Below are 16,207 nucleotides of genomic sequence, written 5' to 3' on the forward strand. Positions count from 1 at the left end.
GGCGAGCATAAAGAAAGCTGTCTCTGGTGTAGGCCAATCAGTTTCAAACACAATGCAAATATTTCAGAGCATGTTTCTTTGCATGTTTTGCCACAACTATGTGTAGTTAATTGAGACCCGATGCCGTTCAATAGGTATTTACTTGGCGTTTGAACATCTCAACACCAGTTCTGTTGCCAGAAAGGGTAAAGCCTATTCTTATTCTTCCATACATATACATGCAGGGCATACGTTGGTGTGCTCTGCACGTAAAGTCCTCTAAGAGCTTTCCTCGCAGCTAACGCGCTTACCGTCCGAGTTTGCCTGTCGCATATAGCACTGTAAAACGTAATCACAGGAGAACGGAGGTTATCTTGGGCTACGTTTATCGATGTTCAGGGTAGCCTTTAATTAAATACGCTCCTGATGTGATGGAAAGAGACTCAGAATTGAGCCGAACGCATTTAGAGCCTAAAATGGCACTGAAAACACCACCGATGGCACACTTCGAAGGCTGTCCAGCCACAGTGTCAGCGTGATCACGTCGCGCCAGGAGGTCGTGTGGAAATGTTTACCAATGCAGAGTTGTGTTTTGTTTCGGTAAGTGGAATACGGTCTATATTGATGAATTGGAATCTAAAGCTTTTAAAATGTAATCATACTGTGTACAGTGTACACATAATCAATCATTGCTTATACAGCAGTAATTAACTGACTGAATCGTACAGTATTGCATAAATACATTTCATCTTATTTTAGGAGGCCTTCATACATACGCTCTGGACATTCCGCACATAAATGTGCGGATTAATCAATTACAGTAAAACCTTAGATTGCGAGCATAATTCGTTCCGAAAACGTGTTTGTAATCCAAAGCACTTGTATATCAAAGCACTCGTATATCAGTTGTGATCATGTGATGCTCGGCAGACAAAGCGTATACACGTTCTACTCGTATTGCAAGACCTCGCTCGTTAATCAAATTAATATTTATTTAAAAAAATTGCTCGTCTTGCAAAATACTCGCAGACCAAGTTACTCGCAATCCAAGGTCTTACTGTATAAGAATCAGTTACGCCGGTTGGCAAAACGCACAGTAGTGTGGTTATATTCCACTTGCCTTACTCTTCCCTCACCCATGGTCGGGCTCTCTCTGCGCGTCAGCTCTATTTAGCCTCACTGACCATTGATCGGAATTGCTGCGCTTGCCACAGTGTAATGTGTATCGCAGCAAAGCTCATTAAAGCTGAAGAAAGCCTCAGGGAAAATGAAAGCTCTTTATATGCGCTTTCTTGTTAATCAGATTTCAGGCTCGTGTCGACTCGTAATTCGGCATGGGAAAAACTGAGATTTATCTCTGGGAGCCATTATTATCATATTTATTTCGATGACGATGATTTAAAACTGTATATTATTGTTTGTGGGGAGCGGTGACACTGTGGCTCATGTACTATGTGACGAACCCGGGGATCCGAGATCGATGCCTGACCACGGTTGACATCAGTGGCACGTGTAATCTGGACTGATCCTGGGTGCCTCCTTCACCGAACTGTAATGAACCAGCCTGGTGAAGGATGGCCAAACAACCACTATGACTGACATTGGATGCAGAGGTCTCCACCCAGTAAATGGATTGATAAATGGCTGTTCATTTTATATATAAGATACAGCATATATTAATTACCTGTTTTGGATGGGCAAGTGGAAACACATGTTAAATACAGGGTGTTCTAAAATGATTGACCCCATTTCAAAGCAGTATATTTCACGATGGCAACATGTTACAATTACACAAAAAGTTACAAACGGTTTAATGAGTTATCAAGTTTTACTAACCATTATTAAATGCTCTATGTGGCCTCCACCTGCTGTATGGACAACATCGAGACGATAGTTGAAATCGTCCCAAACGCCTCTCAAAGTGTCTTCTTCCACTCACGCTGCCGTGATTCTGTTTTTGAGGTCATCCAGATTAGTCGCTAATAGTGGCACAAAAACACGGTATTTTGTGCCACCATGCTCTTTCACATTGGCGGATCGATGCCAAAACGCCATTGAAACGCACGCTGTACCGCAATTACGGATTCAGTCTTGCTGAACTGCAGATTGCAAAACGCCCCTTGTGTTGCGGGGTCGCCATCTTGCGAATGACTGAGGCTAGGCCAAGGGTCGGCAACCTACGGCTCCGGAGCTGCATGCGGCTCTTTACGGGCTGCTTCATGACGATATGTACGTATGTACAGTATGTACTCAGATGCATTGCGGCTCTTGAAATACTGAATTTTGTACCGAATTGGAAAGAAATGGCTCTTCTTGTTATTTTGGTTGCCGACCCCTGGGCTAGGGACTATTTGTGCGCTGGGACACTCGATGCCCCGCCCTCTATGCCCCGCCCTCTCTATGCCCCGCCCTTTGAAGTGGTAAGAGTTTCATTCATGGGCGGTTCGTGGTTGCAGAGATATAGCGATTTCAAATTGGGTCCATCCATTTGAAACACCCTGTACATTAATATACTCTCAGGAATGCCTTGGCCGCCTTGTTTAATGAACTGAATGTGCATTCATTCCCGAGGCAAAGAGTTGAAGCTCATAACACAAACCTGGGATAAAGGTCTCTTTTCTGGTTTGTAGAGCTCCCTGCTGCCACGCCTCCGAAGCGAGCTCTGAAAAAAAACATTTGTACACGATCAATCAGATGTTTGTTTTAAATTAAAACCAGCTGTGAACACATTGCAGTACAATCTTCTTTTGCATAAATCCCACAACTCACAAGGGCAGCCTACTTTGGTTACCAGTTAACCATGCACTGCTCACACACAGTGCTCCTGAAAACGCGTAGTATGTGTACGCATTATTGCAATAAATCTTCCCACTTAAAACAGAGTGTAAAGCCTACTGAGATATTCATGTCCTTTTGTTGAGGAGATTTGGGACACAGTGCCATTGAAACTCATGACATCCTGCCCACTCTTCTCCTGAGTGATCGTCTTGACAATATGAATTGAATTAGTTTTATGTCATTGCCTTGAGGGGATATTCCTGAACTAATAATGAGGTAGACCCAAATTAGGAGGTCCAATTTTTACAACCGCTTTATTGTGCCAATCGGCCAATCCAGCAACTCCCACCGAACCTAGCACATACATAAAGAACTCCATTATTTCAATGAGTAAATGCATGTTAAAATAAAGTCAGATTTCTTTTACATTATTTCCTTTTATGAAATACCACCACAAACATCTCACATCCATTTGGATTTTTTCAAGTTAACTTGCATAGTTAATCTTGCAAATTACCTTATTTAGTTAAAATGGACATCCATGACAATTGCATGTGACTGGCCTATTAACAGCAATGAGGCTTGTGAATAGCAATTGGTTAAAAAAACTCAATATACATAACTCTACTGTAGCTATACATTTATACACAAAACAACTCTTAACAATCAATTCACTCGTTGGTAACGTGATGAAGAATACAGTTTATAAACATGACGCTTCATGCCCAATTAAATACACCCAGATGTTAAATTACATGTGAATGACGAGTCAATGCAAAGTATGATTGCGCAAAATCCATAAGGGCAAATGAGTCGTGACAGCGGTGTACCCCTTCTTTTTGGTTCTTTCGGTAAAGTCACGTAGAATGGAAATAAAATAATAAAAATAAAACATAATAAAATAATTCTCACGACGTTTCGGCCACAACGCAAGCAGCCGTCCTCAGGTGAAGAACAGGTCAGACTCTGTCTTCTCGACAGACCTGTTCTTCACCTGAGGACGGCTGCTTGCGTTGTGGCCGAAACGGCGTGAGAATAATTTTATTATGTTTTATTTTTATTATTTTATTATTTCCATTCTACGTGACTTTACCAAAAGAACCAAGAAGATGAATCCCTGCAGTCACGAAAGCTTTAAAGCGGTGTTCCCCTTTGCCATATTTAAACCCCTAAATTTACCTTTAGAACGTGCCACATTTACGGAACATTGTAGCATTTAAAAGAGCCTTGGAATTAGTGGCCCCAAAGTGCCTTTGTCTCATGTTTGAGCAGCAAAATTGTGAGTGTTGCCCCTAGGGGCTGGCACCCGGCTCATCCCTGGTGGGTGTCGCCAGCACGAGCAGCTGCTGTGCATTTGCTCAGCGGCATGGCAGCTCCTCTTAAAGCCCTGGCCCCTGTTTTCAAGTGCTTCCAATTTCACCCATTAAACCCCACAAAAGAATCCATTGTGTAACATCCGCGCATTTCTTTTACAATGCAGGATTTGTAATCCAACGAAGTTAATCGCACGTCCTGAAGTACTGTTTTTTTATGATGGCCCGTGAGCTGAAATTCTGTCTTATTTTTAATTGAGATATTTTAATTTCCCGATGTTGCTCTTGGTTCAGCAATTATTCATGTTGTGTCTTTCGTATATCTGTATTATACAGTAGACCTTTTGATTGAACTATAAGGTTGTCTCTTGACTTAAAGCTTTCGTGACTGCAGGAATTCATATTCATTGGGTCTTTCGGTAAAGCCACATGACTATATACAGGTTGTCAATGAAGAAATATAATTGTATGGTAGTTTTAGCAAGGTCAATATAACTACACACGCATTTGTCCATGTTACGATTTTTTTTCATCATGTTAGTTTTAGATCTCTAAACCTCTAAATGTCTTCATGGTGTTGCCAGACATGTCGGGTGTGATTGTGTTGAATGCTTCTGTTATGTGTTGTTGAATATATATAATTCAAGATTTTTGGTAAAGACTTGGGTACATAAAAAATATCTTTTCCACCATGCTACTATTCCATCAGGCAGATAAACATGCTGTCGTTTTTATATAACGCATGACATATTTATATACAGACACCCTGTAAATACAGTATTCATCTAAAATCAGGCCAGGTAGCTGAAATATAAGATTATGGCCCTGCTGAAACATTAACCTTCTGGCACATGTATTGAGCAGTCAGTTTGTTTCTCCTTGAAATGTTGCTCATCAAGCTAGGCATGGTGTAGAGAGGGCTATGATTTGTGAAGCCAATCGCCGTAAACACGCGAATGCAGCGGTGGGTTTAAAGGCTTTGCCGCGTGCCAGGGCTCTACAGCTATTCCCGGCAAGAGCCCTTCGGACTGCTCAGAACGCACATACTTTACGCCGAACACATTGCAGTCCGATGAGTCCTTTATTGGCCTGTCTGCATCGATCACCAACTTGTTAGAGGATCGGCCAGCAAGCGACACGCGGCTGTTTTGTAGCTTTCTGCGCTTTTGAATGTCTCACAAGAGAGAAATATGATTGCAATGTGGATGGTTTTCTGTTGCTATGCCTGCCTGCCTCTGTATGTCAGGCCTTCCCGTGGCAGTGCTTAAACCATTTGGAGGAAGTGTGGAATTTGCATGGTGATTCTAGTGTCGAACACTGTGCCCCTGATAATATATTGCTTAGGGCAAAAGGTCAAAGATCGCAAGTACTATACTTCCAATCATTGCAGCCTTGAAAGAGGTTAACAGTACGGATGCAGTGTTTCACTTAATGCACTTTACTCCAATTATACATTAATGTCATTAAGTACATATATCATTCATTATTCATAGTTTTTTTTTAAATCAATGTGCCTGACCAAGCAATCCATATACAAACTTCACCATCATTTTCATAAATCAGCTTGTATTGACTGTGGCGTTGGTTAAATGCAGTGCCATTTGGGGGAATTAATTAAAAACCAAGCGGCAGACGCACAAAAACAATCAATTCTGCTTCAATCAGCAATCCCATCTCCCGTGGTCTAACACTGTACCTTTCTATTTTGATGCTAACCACATGTTTACATGAAGGCATTCGGGTAAACATTTTCAATTGTGGCAATGAATCAAGCCTACTCCGAGTTAAAAGTGAGACACTATCTTACTTAGATCTCAACTTAAATATAGTACTGAGCTGGGGGGCAGGGCGGGGTCTCTTCAGAAATCGCATTCATGCACGAGTCCATCCCGCACAAAACGACATATATAAGGCTACATAAAAAAACATATACAGGGAATCCTCTACTTACAAACGAGTTAGATTCCAGAGGTCTGTTCGTAAGTGGATTTGTTTGTAAGTCCAATTTTACTCCTGTCGATTCCAAACATGTTGCATGGCGTGTACACTTAACACGGGGAATGGTTTTAAAAGTTGTATAAATACAGGATGTTCCAAAAACATGGACCCAATTTCAAAGCAGTATATTTCACGATGGCAACATGTTACAATTACACAAAAAGTTACAAACGGTTTAATGAGTTATCAAGTTTTACTAACCATTTTATAAATGCTCAATGTGCCCTCCACCTGCTGTACGGACAACATCGAGAAAATAGTTGAATTCGTCCCAAATGCCTCTCAAAGTGTCTTCTTCCACTAATTCTGTTTTTGAGGTCATCCAGATTAATCGCTAATGGTGGCACAAAAACATATTCTGCAGATGCGTAGCGGTTGAACTTACGGCCCTCTGTCCGAAGAGGCAACTGGACATACGGACAGGTTTGTTCGTATCTGTGATCGTACGCAAGTCGAATGTTCGTAAGTATTTTCATCACATGACATGGGTATAAGTGTTCTGTTCAAAATAAATTAGACCAACTGCTATATTTTTTACCTTATCTCTTATGACCTGAACATGTGGAGTTGAGTCTGTCCAGTGATTTCATTTAGATTATATTTTAGCATCTTGTGCCACTTTCTCAAGCTAAATTACACTCCAGTAAAAAATGAAATGACACGGAGGCTGCAACTATGTCACAAGTTACCTAAAAGAGACCCAGTGTTAGTTTGCAGCCATGATCAGTCCATGCCTGTTGGATCGTGTTTGCAGTGTATAATAGTTGAACACTTGACATCCATGACATGAAGCAAATATGTTTATACTAGACAAGGAACTTAAGGTGCTTGGCTTACTGCTCTGGTTAAAAAGGAAATCCACTACAGAGGAACCTGTCAGAGGTCATGCGAAGGCTCGCACAATACCACCATTGTCATGTACAATCAATAAAGCCTTCGCTTTAACAATAGAGCTCTCAGAACGCCGAGGTAGCCCCATTGTTTTCTATGACCGAGAGGGAAATGACATCATGGCCGAGAATTCGGCCACAATTGCAACCCGGCGGCGGGGCGAGGTTTATTTTTTTGGGAAAAGCACTGCGAACCACGCTGAGAGCGGAAGCGTCTCTGGAACTTATGTGCTCATTGCTTACGCACCGCACGTTTGCCCGTGCCCGATACGAGCGTTCTGCATTCGGGAGACGTGCAACACTACTCTCTCGGTCCACTTTGACGTTATTCGGCGAGCGCTCAGATGTGCAATGAAAAGCAGATTGACGGATGAGGCGAAGTGGAAGTGAAATTGAAAAGAAAAACGGCAGATATCATCGATGACGCTTCTGACGGTGTCAATAAAGTCCGACAAGTAACGTAAACATGATGTGTAAATATCATGATACATGTCACTAAGTATCACTTCTTAGTCCGTGCTGCGTGTCTGTTGGATGCGATGTATAATTGATTGTGAAATTAGGTCACTTGTGTATCTAATTAAAATCAAACATCTCTATTCTTGTTTTCGCAATATATATGGCAATGCAGTTACAGTCACGGGTACAGCCACACCACCATCTCATTATTCTAGTCAGTCAGATATTACCGTTAGCCGACTAAAATCATCTCAGAGCTTGTGTCAGGTTTATATTTAGAGAGATTGTTAACAGACCGGTGCACTGCTCACCTATTCACGACTCGCCTTCAAATCGGCTCGTCAAACCTAAAGAGCATGAGATTGTTTCTGTGATAGAGAGTCTTATAACTGTGTCCACGCAGCATGCTATGGCAAATTAAGCCGTCCAGTGCTCCCGAAGATTAATGCCTAGTGAGTACCAGTGCATGTAAATTTGGGAAATTCCAGTCACGATTTGCCAGCCTGCCTTACCCAGTTCACAATTCTGGAAATATAACAAGTATACGAAACCCACAATTGTGTTCCGTCGTACATGCTTAGTACAATGGGTATATAATTGGAAATAGTGTTTGCCAGAAAAATAAATCAGTCATCGTAGGAAAATGTTCCACATTCTCTTCCTGAAAAACAAAATGGCTTTCGCGAATAAATTATAGCCTTGCTGTAAAAATCTTGAACGCCATACTGTGCCTCACGCACCGCCGATGAATGTTTATTATTTGTGTTTTCATGCACTATGCTACGAACCCCGGTGACCTGTGTTCAATTTTCAGTCACGACTTTCGTCAGTGCCGAGTGATGTCAGAATGAGACCCGGTCCCCCCCCACCTTCACCAACTTGGACTGGTGAAGTATGGTCTAATTACACCTAAAATCAACATGGTGTGGGGAGGCTTTTATAGGGAACTGGATTGACAAAGGGCAGTAAATGTATTATTATGCTGAATGTTGATAATACGAGAGTTTATTTTTGTAAATACACTTGTTTATAGACTCGAGAATGGCCTCAAATGCAAATGGGGCACCATTTCATCACGAAAATGTATGTTGTACTCTAAAACGCACAACATAAAGCACGAACGCACAACACATCAGCAATGACGCGCAACATAAACCCAATAATAATAGTATTGATAATTATTTGAAAATGTTCAATCATGTAGTAGGCGATGCCGAGGTTGCTTGTGTGGTTGACAGTGGCGGTCGAGGTCATGGTTGAGGAGGGCCGGGTCACTCACCTCCTTCATCTTGTCCATCTCGTTCTGCAGAGCTTGTTTCGCGACCTCCAGCTGAATGAGCTTGGCACGCAGGGTATCGTTTTCATCTTCTGCCCGCACACGCCGGTCCTCCACGCTCTCCAGCTCACGATGAAGCCTCACCGAGACGTCCTTCGCAACCTGGGGGGAGGGGACAATGACTCGTGGATTATATCAGAGAAAAAAAGTTTTTACTTCGTTTAAAGCAAAATTACAAAAGTGCTTTTCCTGCTCATTTGATCGTTGATGTTGTGCTCATCTCCCATTTACAGTCCTGAGCCAGTGGTGGAAGTTCCACATTTCTATGGTGGGGAAAGTCAAGCCTTGGGGCAATCACTGTTGACTTCCCAACAAATGGATACGTTGAGTATTGACCCGAAAGGAGATGATTGGCTGAGTGAACCCCAACCAGGGTTTGAATTCTCAACTTTCAGATCTACTGAGCCAGCAGAATGTGCTAAGAGAGCAATAACGATTTATTGGGGATGCTGCTATAATAATACAATAATAACAACCTCCATTTTATAAAGCGCCTCTCATATTGACGTACACTGGACTTGAAATGCAGAGGTCACCAGTTGAGCTCCCGGCACAACAGTTGAAACAATGGTGCAATATGTTTAAATCCCCCCCACTTCTGTCTACCTAGCAGCATAAATTAGGACATCCATAGTCAATTGGTAGATCACATGGTGGGGTAAAGTGAGGGTACTTCCACCTCTTCCAAGACGTCTGGCCAGCATGAAAATAAAATGCCAAATAACCACTAGAGGTGCTATCTAGAGCCCCCCCTAGTGGGTCCTCCCTAGAGCTCCCAGACCAAAAACCTACTCTCTGCACTGTATTACATGCCACCTTGTAACCCTGTAAGCAGATGTTATAAAACACATAATAATGATTCAGTCTTGAATTCAGGACACAGGAGGTTAAGGGCCGGGCTGAAAACACAGAGCCACAAGGCCTAGGGTCCTTTGGTCGACGCCAGTGTGAACGCCAGTCAAGGGCCAGATCATCTCGGCCAGTGTTCAGAGGGGGAGCCACTTTGGCCGATCAGACATCGGTGTGAGAGCCGGCACACATATGAAACCATTGGGTTTCACAGGACGCTGGGGTGTTTTCATATTTGTGTATTTTTGGGGGCCGCACGTCAGGGACTGCACTAAAGGCCACCAGGGGCCGCCAGTGGCTCGTGGGCCTTGCAATGAAGAACGCTGCTCTCGGCTGAGGCCAGTGTCAAGATCAGTGCGATAAGGCCAAGGCCTCGGACTGAAGCCACACTCCCGAGGCCAGGGTCAAGTATGACACCTGGGGAAATGTCCTTGAGCCGGGTTCAAGGTCAAGGACTGGCCTGTGATAATTATGTGATCCTTCAAACTCACCTTTAAAAAAAGGTGTACATTAAAAGCGTCTTTTGGCAAACATCTCACCGCGGACTATATTTTGCCGGTGCCCCAGACGGTGCCGCCTCACCTTGAGGTCTTGCTCAAATGCCCGGATGAGCTCCCCGTCCGAGTGTCCTGAGTGTGCGGCGGCTAGGGCCCTCAGGCTGCGGCGCTCGGCCTTGCGCAGGCGGTACTGCAGGATGCGGCAGGACTTGTGCGCGCGGTCGAGCTCACGCCGGAGGTCCTGCACGTGCTGCGCATCCTCCTCCAGGTAGCTGTCCCGCATCTCCTCCATCTCCGTTCTCAGCTCCTCCAGCTCGTCCTGTGGTGGTCACGAGTGTATGTTGGACGCTGTCAGTGCGAAGGTATTTGTCTGCGCATGATTGGCGCGCGATTAAATGATTCCACCCCCTCACCCGCCACCTCCCCCACTTCCGATATGAAGATAATGGTTATTAGAGAGCCATGTGGCAGGTCACAGTGTCGACAAGTTTGCTTGATGTGATTGCTGAGAACGTGTAATTGTAATGTTATTTGAGAAGACTTGAGAGGAGCTTTGTTGTCGTGAGCGTCAGTCGCTTGTTAATGGTCTCTCGTGAAATGATGGTTTCTCAGACACCAATTCTTGTCTGGAAGGGAATGACTCCAAAGAGAGCACAATTGTTAACTGTACGTCACTTAAATTGTTGTATTCAGATGTAAAATAATAATAACAAATGCACATATATCTGATGTGTGTTCGTTTTATGCTGACCTACATGCACATCAGAACTATATTACAACATCATGTGGGAAAAGCACAGGCTATGTTGAAGGTCATTTTGGCCACGACATTAGCAAACAATTGCTTTCTATTGTAGAGAGTGTCACGGGATCCTAAATATCCACATGCCAATGCGACCGTTAACTTAGCAGCCCCTCCAAAGAATGGTATGCTTTGAGGTGCTGCGTCTGCCACACAACATCTTTCATCAGATGGATTCCTACTTCAACGAGTGTTGCTGTGCTTAACAATACATTCGCGTTGTATTTTATGTGTATGCACCATGTGCAAGTTACTTCTGTTGACCTGTGTCATTTTTTCGCAATCTTGCTGATATTTCCAGCCGTTTGTAATAATACGCTGAGCGAGTCCAACATGGCATTGGTGATGCTGAGCTTTGTAATTGCGTGTGCAGATTGTGTGCGCTGATTGCGTATACAATCGAACCCATTCATATAAATCTAACATTAGTTAGAATCTCATTGGTGCAATCCGTATTCCTACATGCCCATGTATAAATCATGTTTTTGTAATTGAGTTTTATCCACAAATACACCGATTATAGACAACGAAACTCTAATACATAGTTAATATCATGCAGTATTTAGGAAAGCAGATAAAAAAAAGGCCTGATAAATAACTAGCTTCAATAATGCTCTGGAAGGAATAAAAATCTGGCTTTGTTTGAATAAGTATTGCAGCTTCAATAAGGAGCCAATTCTCTCGTGTGTTTCAAAATGAGATGTGTGTGTGTGTGAATAAAGAGGCAGTTATTTATACCAGGGGCTAGCAGTGAATAAGAAGCTGGCTGGCCATGAAAATGGAGCAGAAGTAAGGATCTATCTTATGCGACATTATTTTGTGAATTCCCAAACCAGTTGCCGAGAGGAAGTCAACAAGCCAAGGCCAGTAGCCTTAATAAAAACAATTGCACATTTGGAAACGTGCTATTTGAGGTGTATGATGTCATTTCAGGTACACAGAAAAAAAACTCATGGACTTCTTTACACTGTGGGTTTTAACTTTTACAAAGGCCTGCAGCTTTGCAAAGGAACAATAAAAGTGAGCGAAGTCCATCTTGGACTACATTTACATGTATTTAAGCCGTGTGCAGCTATTGTCTCGTGAGATTTAATTTGACCAAAATCACACTGATCCGTTAAAATAACAGAATGTAGCTAGATTTTGTTTAAATAACACTCATCATCAGCCATGATCATTCCACTGCCCAAAGAAGGCTTTCCCATCTCCATCAAACATTTCTTACGGTTCTGCGACACAACAATCCATCCAGCACCTGCACGCGTGCTGTTTTCATTGTTCCAAATTCGCAGTGGCCATTATCTTAGGTGTGTTCCCTCCTTACTCTGTCACATTTCCTTGTGAGCCTCGACCATTGGCTATCATTCCTGTTAGTGACATGTCCTGCTCAAGGCCACTTACTTTTCGTGTCTCTAATTTCCCTAATTCATGTTCCAAATTTGCATCTTCTTGTCATGTTTGTTGTTGCACTTTTCAACTTTGTTTTTACCTTTTCTTTGTCAATGTCCATATTTCCGATCAGTACGTCACAGCAGTTAGTTCACATTGATTAAAACGTATTTTTTTGCTGCTTTTCGCTACTTGCAGTAGTTCCAAATGCACTCCAACCTGCTCTCTTCCAATTCGTTATTTAATCATTTTCACCCCAATCCGCTTTCAATAACTCCCATAGGTATGTATACTATGATGTGTTTTTCTAGTTGTGTCCCTCCGCCAGATGTCTTCAATTGTTTAGTGAACTTATTTTACGAGACATTTTTTTGCTTATATTTAAGCCCCACCTTGCAGCCCGTCTCCATCAAGTTCGAACATTTCCTGTAGTTAATTTCAATTTTGATGATTTACTGTAGTGACTCTTTCATCAACATATCTGCGATTGGTAATATTGTCTCCATTTATGTGTATTCATTTGTTTCTAAATCCACTTTTTAAAAGCATATTTGAATGTTGCTGTGAATAACCTTGATGAACGTGTGTCTAACTGTCTCAGACTCCCCCACTAATATGTTTTTATTACTTTGTATCTATTTCTGTAAATAGATTGTATTGTTTATATTTTTTATTTTATTTAGGCCTGGTTTGAGCTTGGATTATTGATCCATTTGAACTGAGTAATATGTACGTTCAGTCTACAAAAGCAAGGCATCATGATAACCGATATTAATTTGTCTTTCCTAAGCCAAGTTTGCTCGTGTGGTTGGTCGTCATCTATATATTCCATTATTCCGTTTTCCAATGATCTTTGTGAATCTTTAATATATGTGCTCTGCCTCTGTAATTTTTCAAGTCAGTTTTATGTATTACCTGTATTGAATAGAATAATGATTGAGGCATCATTCCATGATGGGGGCATTTCATTTAGATGCACACATGTTGTAAATAGGTTCACACATGTTCTTCCAACAACTGGTCCTGCATCTTTGATTTCTACAGTTACACCATCTGGTCCAGAAGCTTTCCATTTAAAAAACACTGTGAGTGACAGTGGAACTACAATCTCTTCATCTGAAAGCAGTTTGATTCCTGCAATATATGATGATGGAGTTTTTGTTAAAAGTCTGCATACAATTCACCTACTCATGTTTTTATTTTGTATCTTATCACGTGTTATGGTTCCATCTCTCTTCCTAAGGGTTACCAAATGTGAATTACCAAATATTAACTTGCCCTTTGCTGCTTCCATACTATATTTTCTTTCCAACATCCAATTTTTGTTTTGTTCTCCGATTTATCTTCTTATTTTTTTATATAATTTACAAAGTTTCGTGCATTCAACTTTTGGTAAGCAACTCAATCTAGTTGTGCAACATCACAGATACGAATTCCATAACAAAGTGTCGACCAGTTTTGACCTTCAGCGGCTAGGCCTGTTAGACGAATGCTTTCATCTTGCCAGATGTGACAGACAGGAGACATTGATGTCAACTACTGAGCACATCACTGCAAACTAAACAATGAGGAAAACCCATACACTTGCTGAAGTAAAAAATATAAAAATCCCTTTGTTTTTTTGGGAACTACAGTGCTTTGCAATGGAGCACAATAGATTTAATAAAGCGTAAAGTATTTTGCTTTTGTGGCTAACAGGGAACTCTAATGCATGACCCTTGCGTACAGTGTGAGCATAACAGGAATATTAGACAATGCAATAGCAAGGTCCGTTATTGAAGCTTTTAAGTGGTACTCAGTCTTACGTTCTTAAAGACACTCCTGTCCTCTTGACTCTTAAGTGGGCAATGCTAATTATATTGGTTAAGAGAGTTTGGCAAAAGTGAGGGCTTTGCAAGCACAAAGTCCAATTGGCTTGATAAGCCCGATGCTAAATCCTGAAGAACAACCTTGCTCACCAACACAGTCACGCGAAGATGGATGCCGGACTGGGCTTGCATCACTGTGGTTTGCCAGTCAAGTGTCATTATGGATGGTTGACCCTTTGAACTGACCAATAAAAAAAATCATCTTTGTCGAGTAGATGATTGATTAAATTAACAATCATATTGCAAAATTATACCACGTAAAAATATGTGGGCCTTTGGCATTTAACAGTTTAGGACGATGCACACACCATGATATTATAATCCCCACTTAACGTCAAGTCACGTACTGTAAAGCCGTCAATCAATTCAAGTGCCTGTTTTTCAGCCATGGTGTGACCTAGTTTTGATAACGGATTTGATGATGGCTGCAGGGTGGAATTTTTTCCACTACACATTCAGGACGCATTTCATCACTGTGTCGGTCAGCAATAAAAAAAAATCTATTTACAGTACAGATGCATTAAATGTGTTTAAACCACGTGACTTTGGAAGAAATTAAACCATGCGAATATATTTTTGTTCAAATTTAGGTCATTCTGTGCACAGTGGCGTAATGTATGGCAGTAAATCCCAGAAGGCAAAATCCTTGACAACATGAATTGTGTGTCAGAAATAAGTAGAGCACCATTATCAAATATACATTTTGTAAAATAGGTCACGTAGACACGCCAATGTATATCTCGGTTACACAATCTGAAACGTTCAAAGACGCGCTATACACAACGGCGGTAGTGCTCAGAGTACCCGCTGGGTAAGTAATTGCATTGATTTTAGGGTATTTTTTAAAATTCATGATTACGAATTATTGATCTTATTTTTGGCAACGTTTCTCGATTCAAATCTCCACCAGCATCCACACATGTGACCCAGTAATCCGGACGACACAACTGCGCAGATTGCTGGGTCGTTTGTAATTAGCAGTAAAGGTTACCCCGTGTATGTATGCGCCCCAGTGTGCATATATTTCGAGAGTACATTTGCGTAATTTTAAACGCACATGTTTGCGCAGGAGCATTATGCTAAACAGCAACATGACAATGCAGTATACAGTTACGTATGTTATAGGCATGTAGTGAATATAACATGCAATCGAAATGAGTGTCGAGATGATAGAATTAATACAGACGGTCGTGAACGAGTGATGCCAATTCTAGTGATGTTCTCGTACGGCTAGAAAGCTCGTCAAGTCTGTGCTCTTAACTAGATAATCCGAAAAATAAAAAAAATCGAATTCGGGCCTTCAATACGAAGGGTGACCAGGGAGGGGAGAGGGTCGACTGGGTCTAGCCGATAACTGCATTGATTTCACCAACGTGCAGTGTCAATTAAATAACACTACGTCCAACACGGCACATGGAGGCTCTCATCCAGCAGTGGAATGACAAAACGGATGTCATCACATGCCCCACGCTTCACGATCACCACCATCCCATCCCCTCCCGTGAAGGGTTTACCCAAAAAGCCAGCAAGAAAGCCAAGATTTATGCACGTATGCTGAACTTGATAATTGGTTTTTTACCCTTCTATCTGGCAACAAAACTGACACCTTTTTACAAGGAGTCATGTTTGCATAGACCGCAATACCTGCAGTCATAATACAAACAAAAGACATAACTCTGATAATGTGCACTCTCCTTGAAGAGTTATGTCTTTTGTTTGTATTATGACTGCAGGTATTGCGGTCTATGCAAACATGACTCCTTGTAAAAAGGTGTCAGTTTTGTTGCCAGATAGAAGGGTAAAAAAAACAATTATCATATTTTTACTGGAAAATGAGGTTCCCATAGAGCAGTGGTTCTTAACCTTTTTGGAGGTACTGAACCCCACCAGTTTCATATGCGCTTTCACCGAACCCTTCTTAATTGGAAAAATAAAATATTTTTTCAAATTCAAAACATAGGTATATGTTTTACTGGTGCACAATCATGAGTCAGGTGTGTGTCTTAACCTCCGCCGAACCCCTGAGACTGACTCACCGAACCCCTGGGG

The 16,207-nt window shown here is 41.8% G+C and overlaps 1 protein-coding gene across 6 annotated transcripts in view; it reads right to left on the reverse strand.

The window, feature by feature from the left end:
* Positions 1-16,207, reverse strand: part of MTCL1 (microtubule crosslinking factor 1) — a 39,097-nt gene that overhangs the window by 21,238 nt on the left and 1,652 nt on the right. For all 6 annotated transcript variants that reach the window (XM_061554261.1, XM_061554259.1, XM_061554260.1 and 3 more), the window contains exons 2-4: positions 10,185-10,418; positions 8,697-8,855; positions 2,579-2,641 (exon numbers count right to left, since the gene is read on the reverse strand). In XM_061554261.1, the coding sequence (XP_061410245.1) occupies positions 2,579-2,641; positions 8,697-8,855; positions 10,185-10,418 (456 nt within the window). The remainder of the gene's footprint in view (positions 1-2,578; positions 2,642-8,696; positions 8,856-10,184; positions 10,419-16,207) is intronic.

The sequence above is a fragment of the Lethenteron reissneri genome, chromosome 19 (assembly GCF_015708825.2).
Source record: "Lethenteron reissneri isolate LAM-NWPU_2019-01 chromosome 19, ASM1570882v1, whole genome shotgun sequence".
NCBI classification, from domain to species: Eukaryota; Metazoa; Chordata; class Hyperoartia; order Petromyzontiformes; family Petromyzontidae; genus Lethenteron; species Lethenteron reissneri.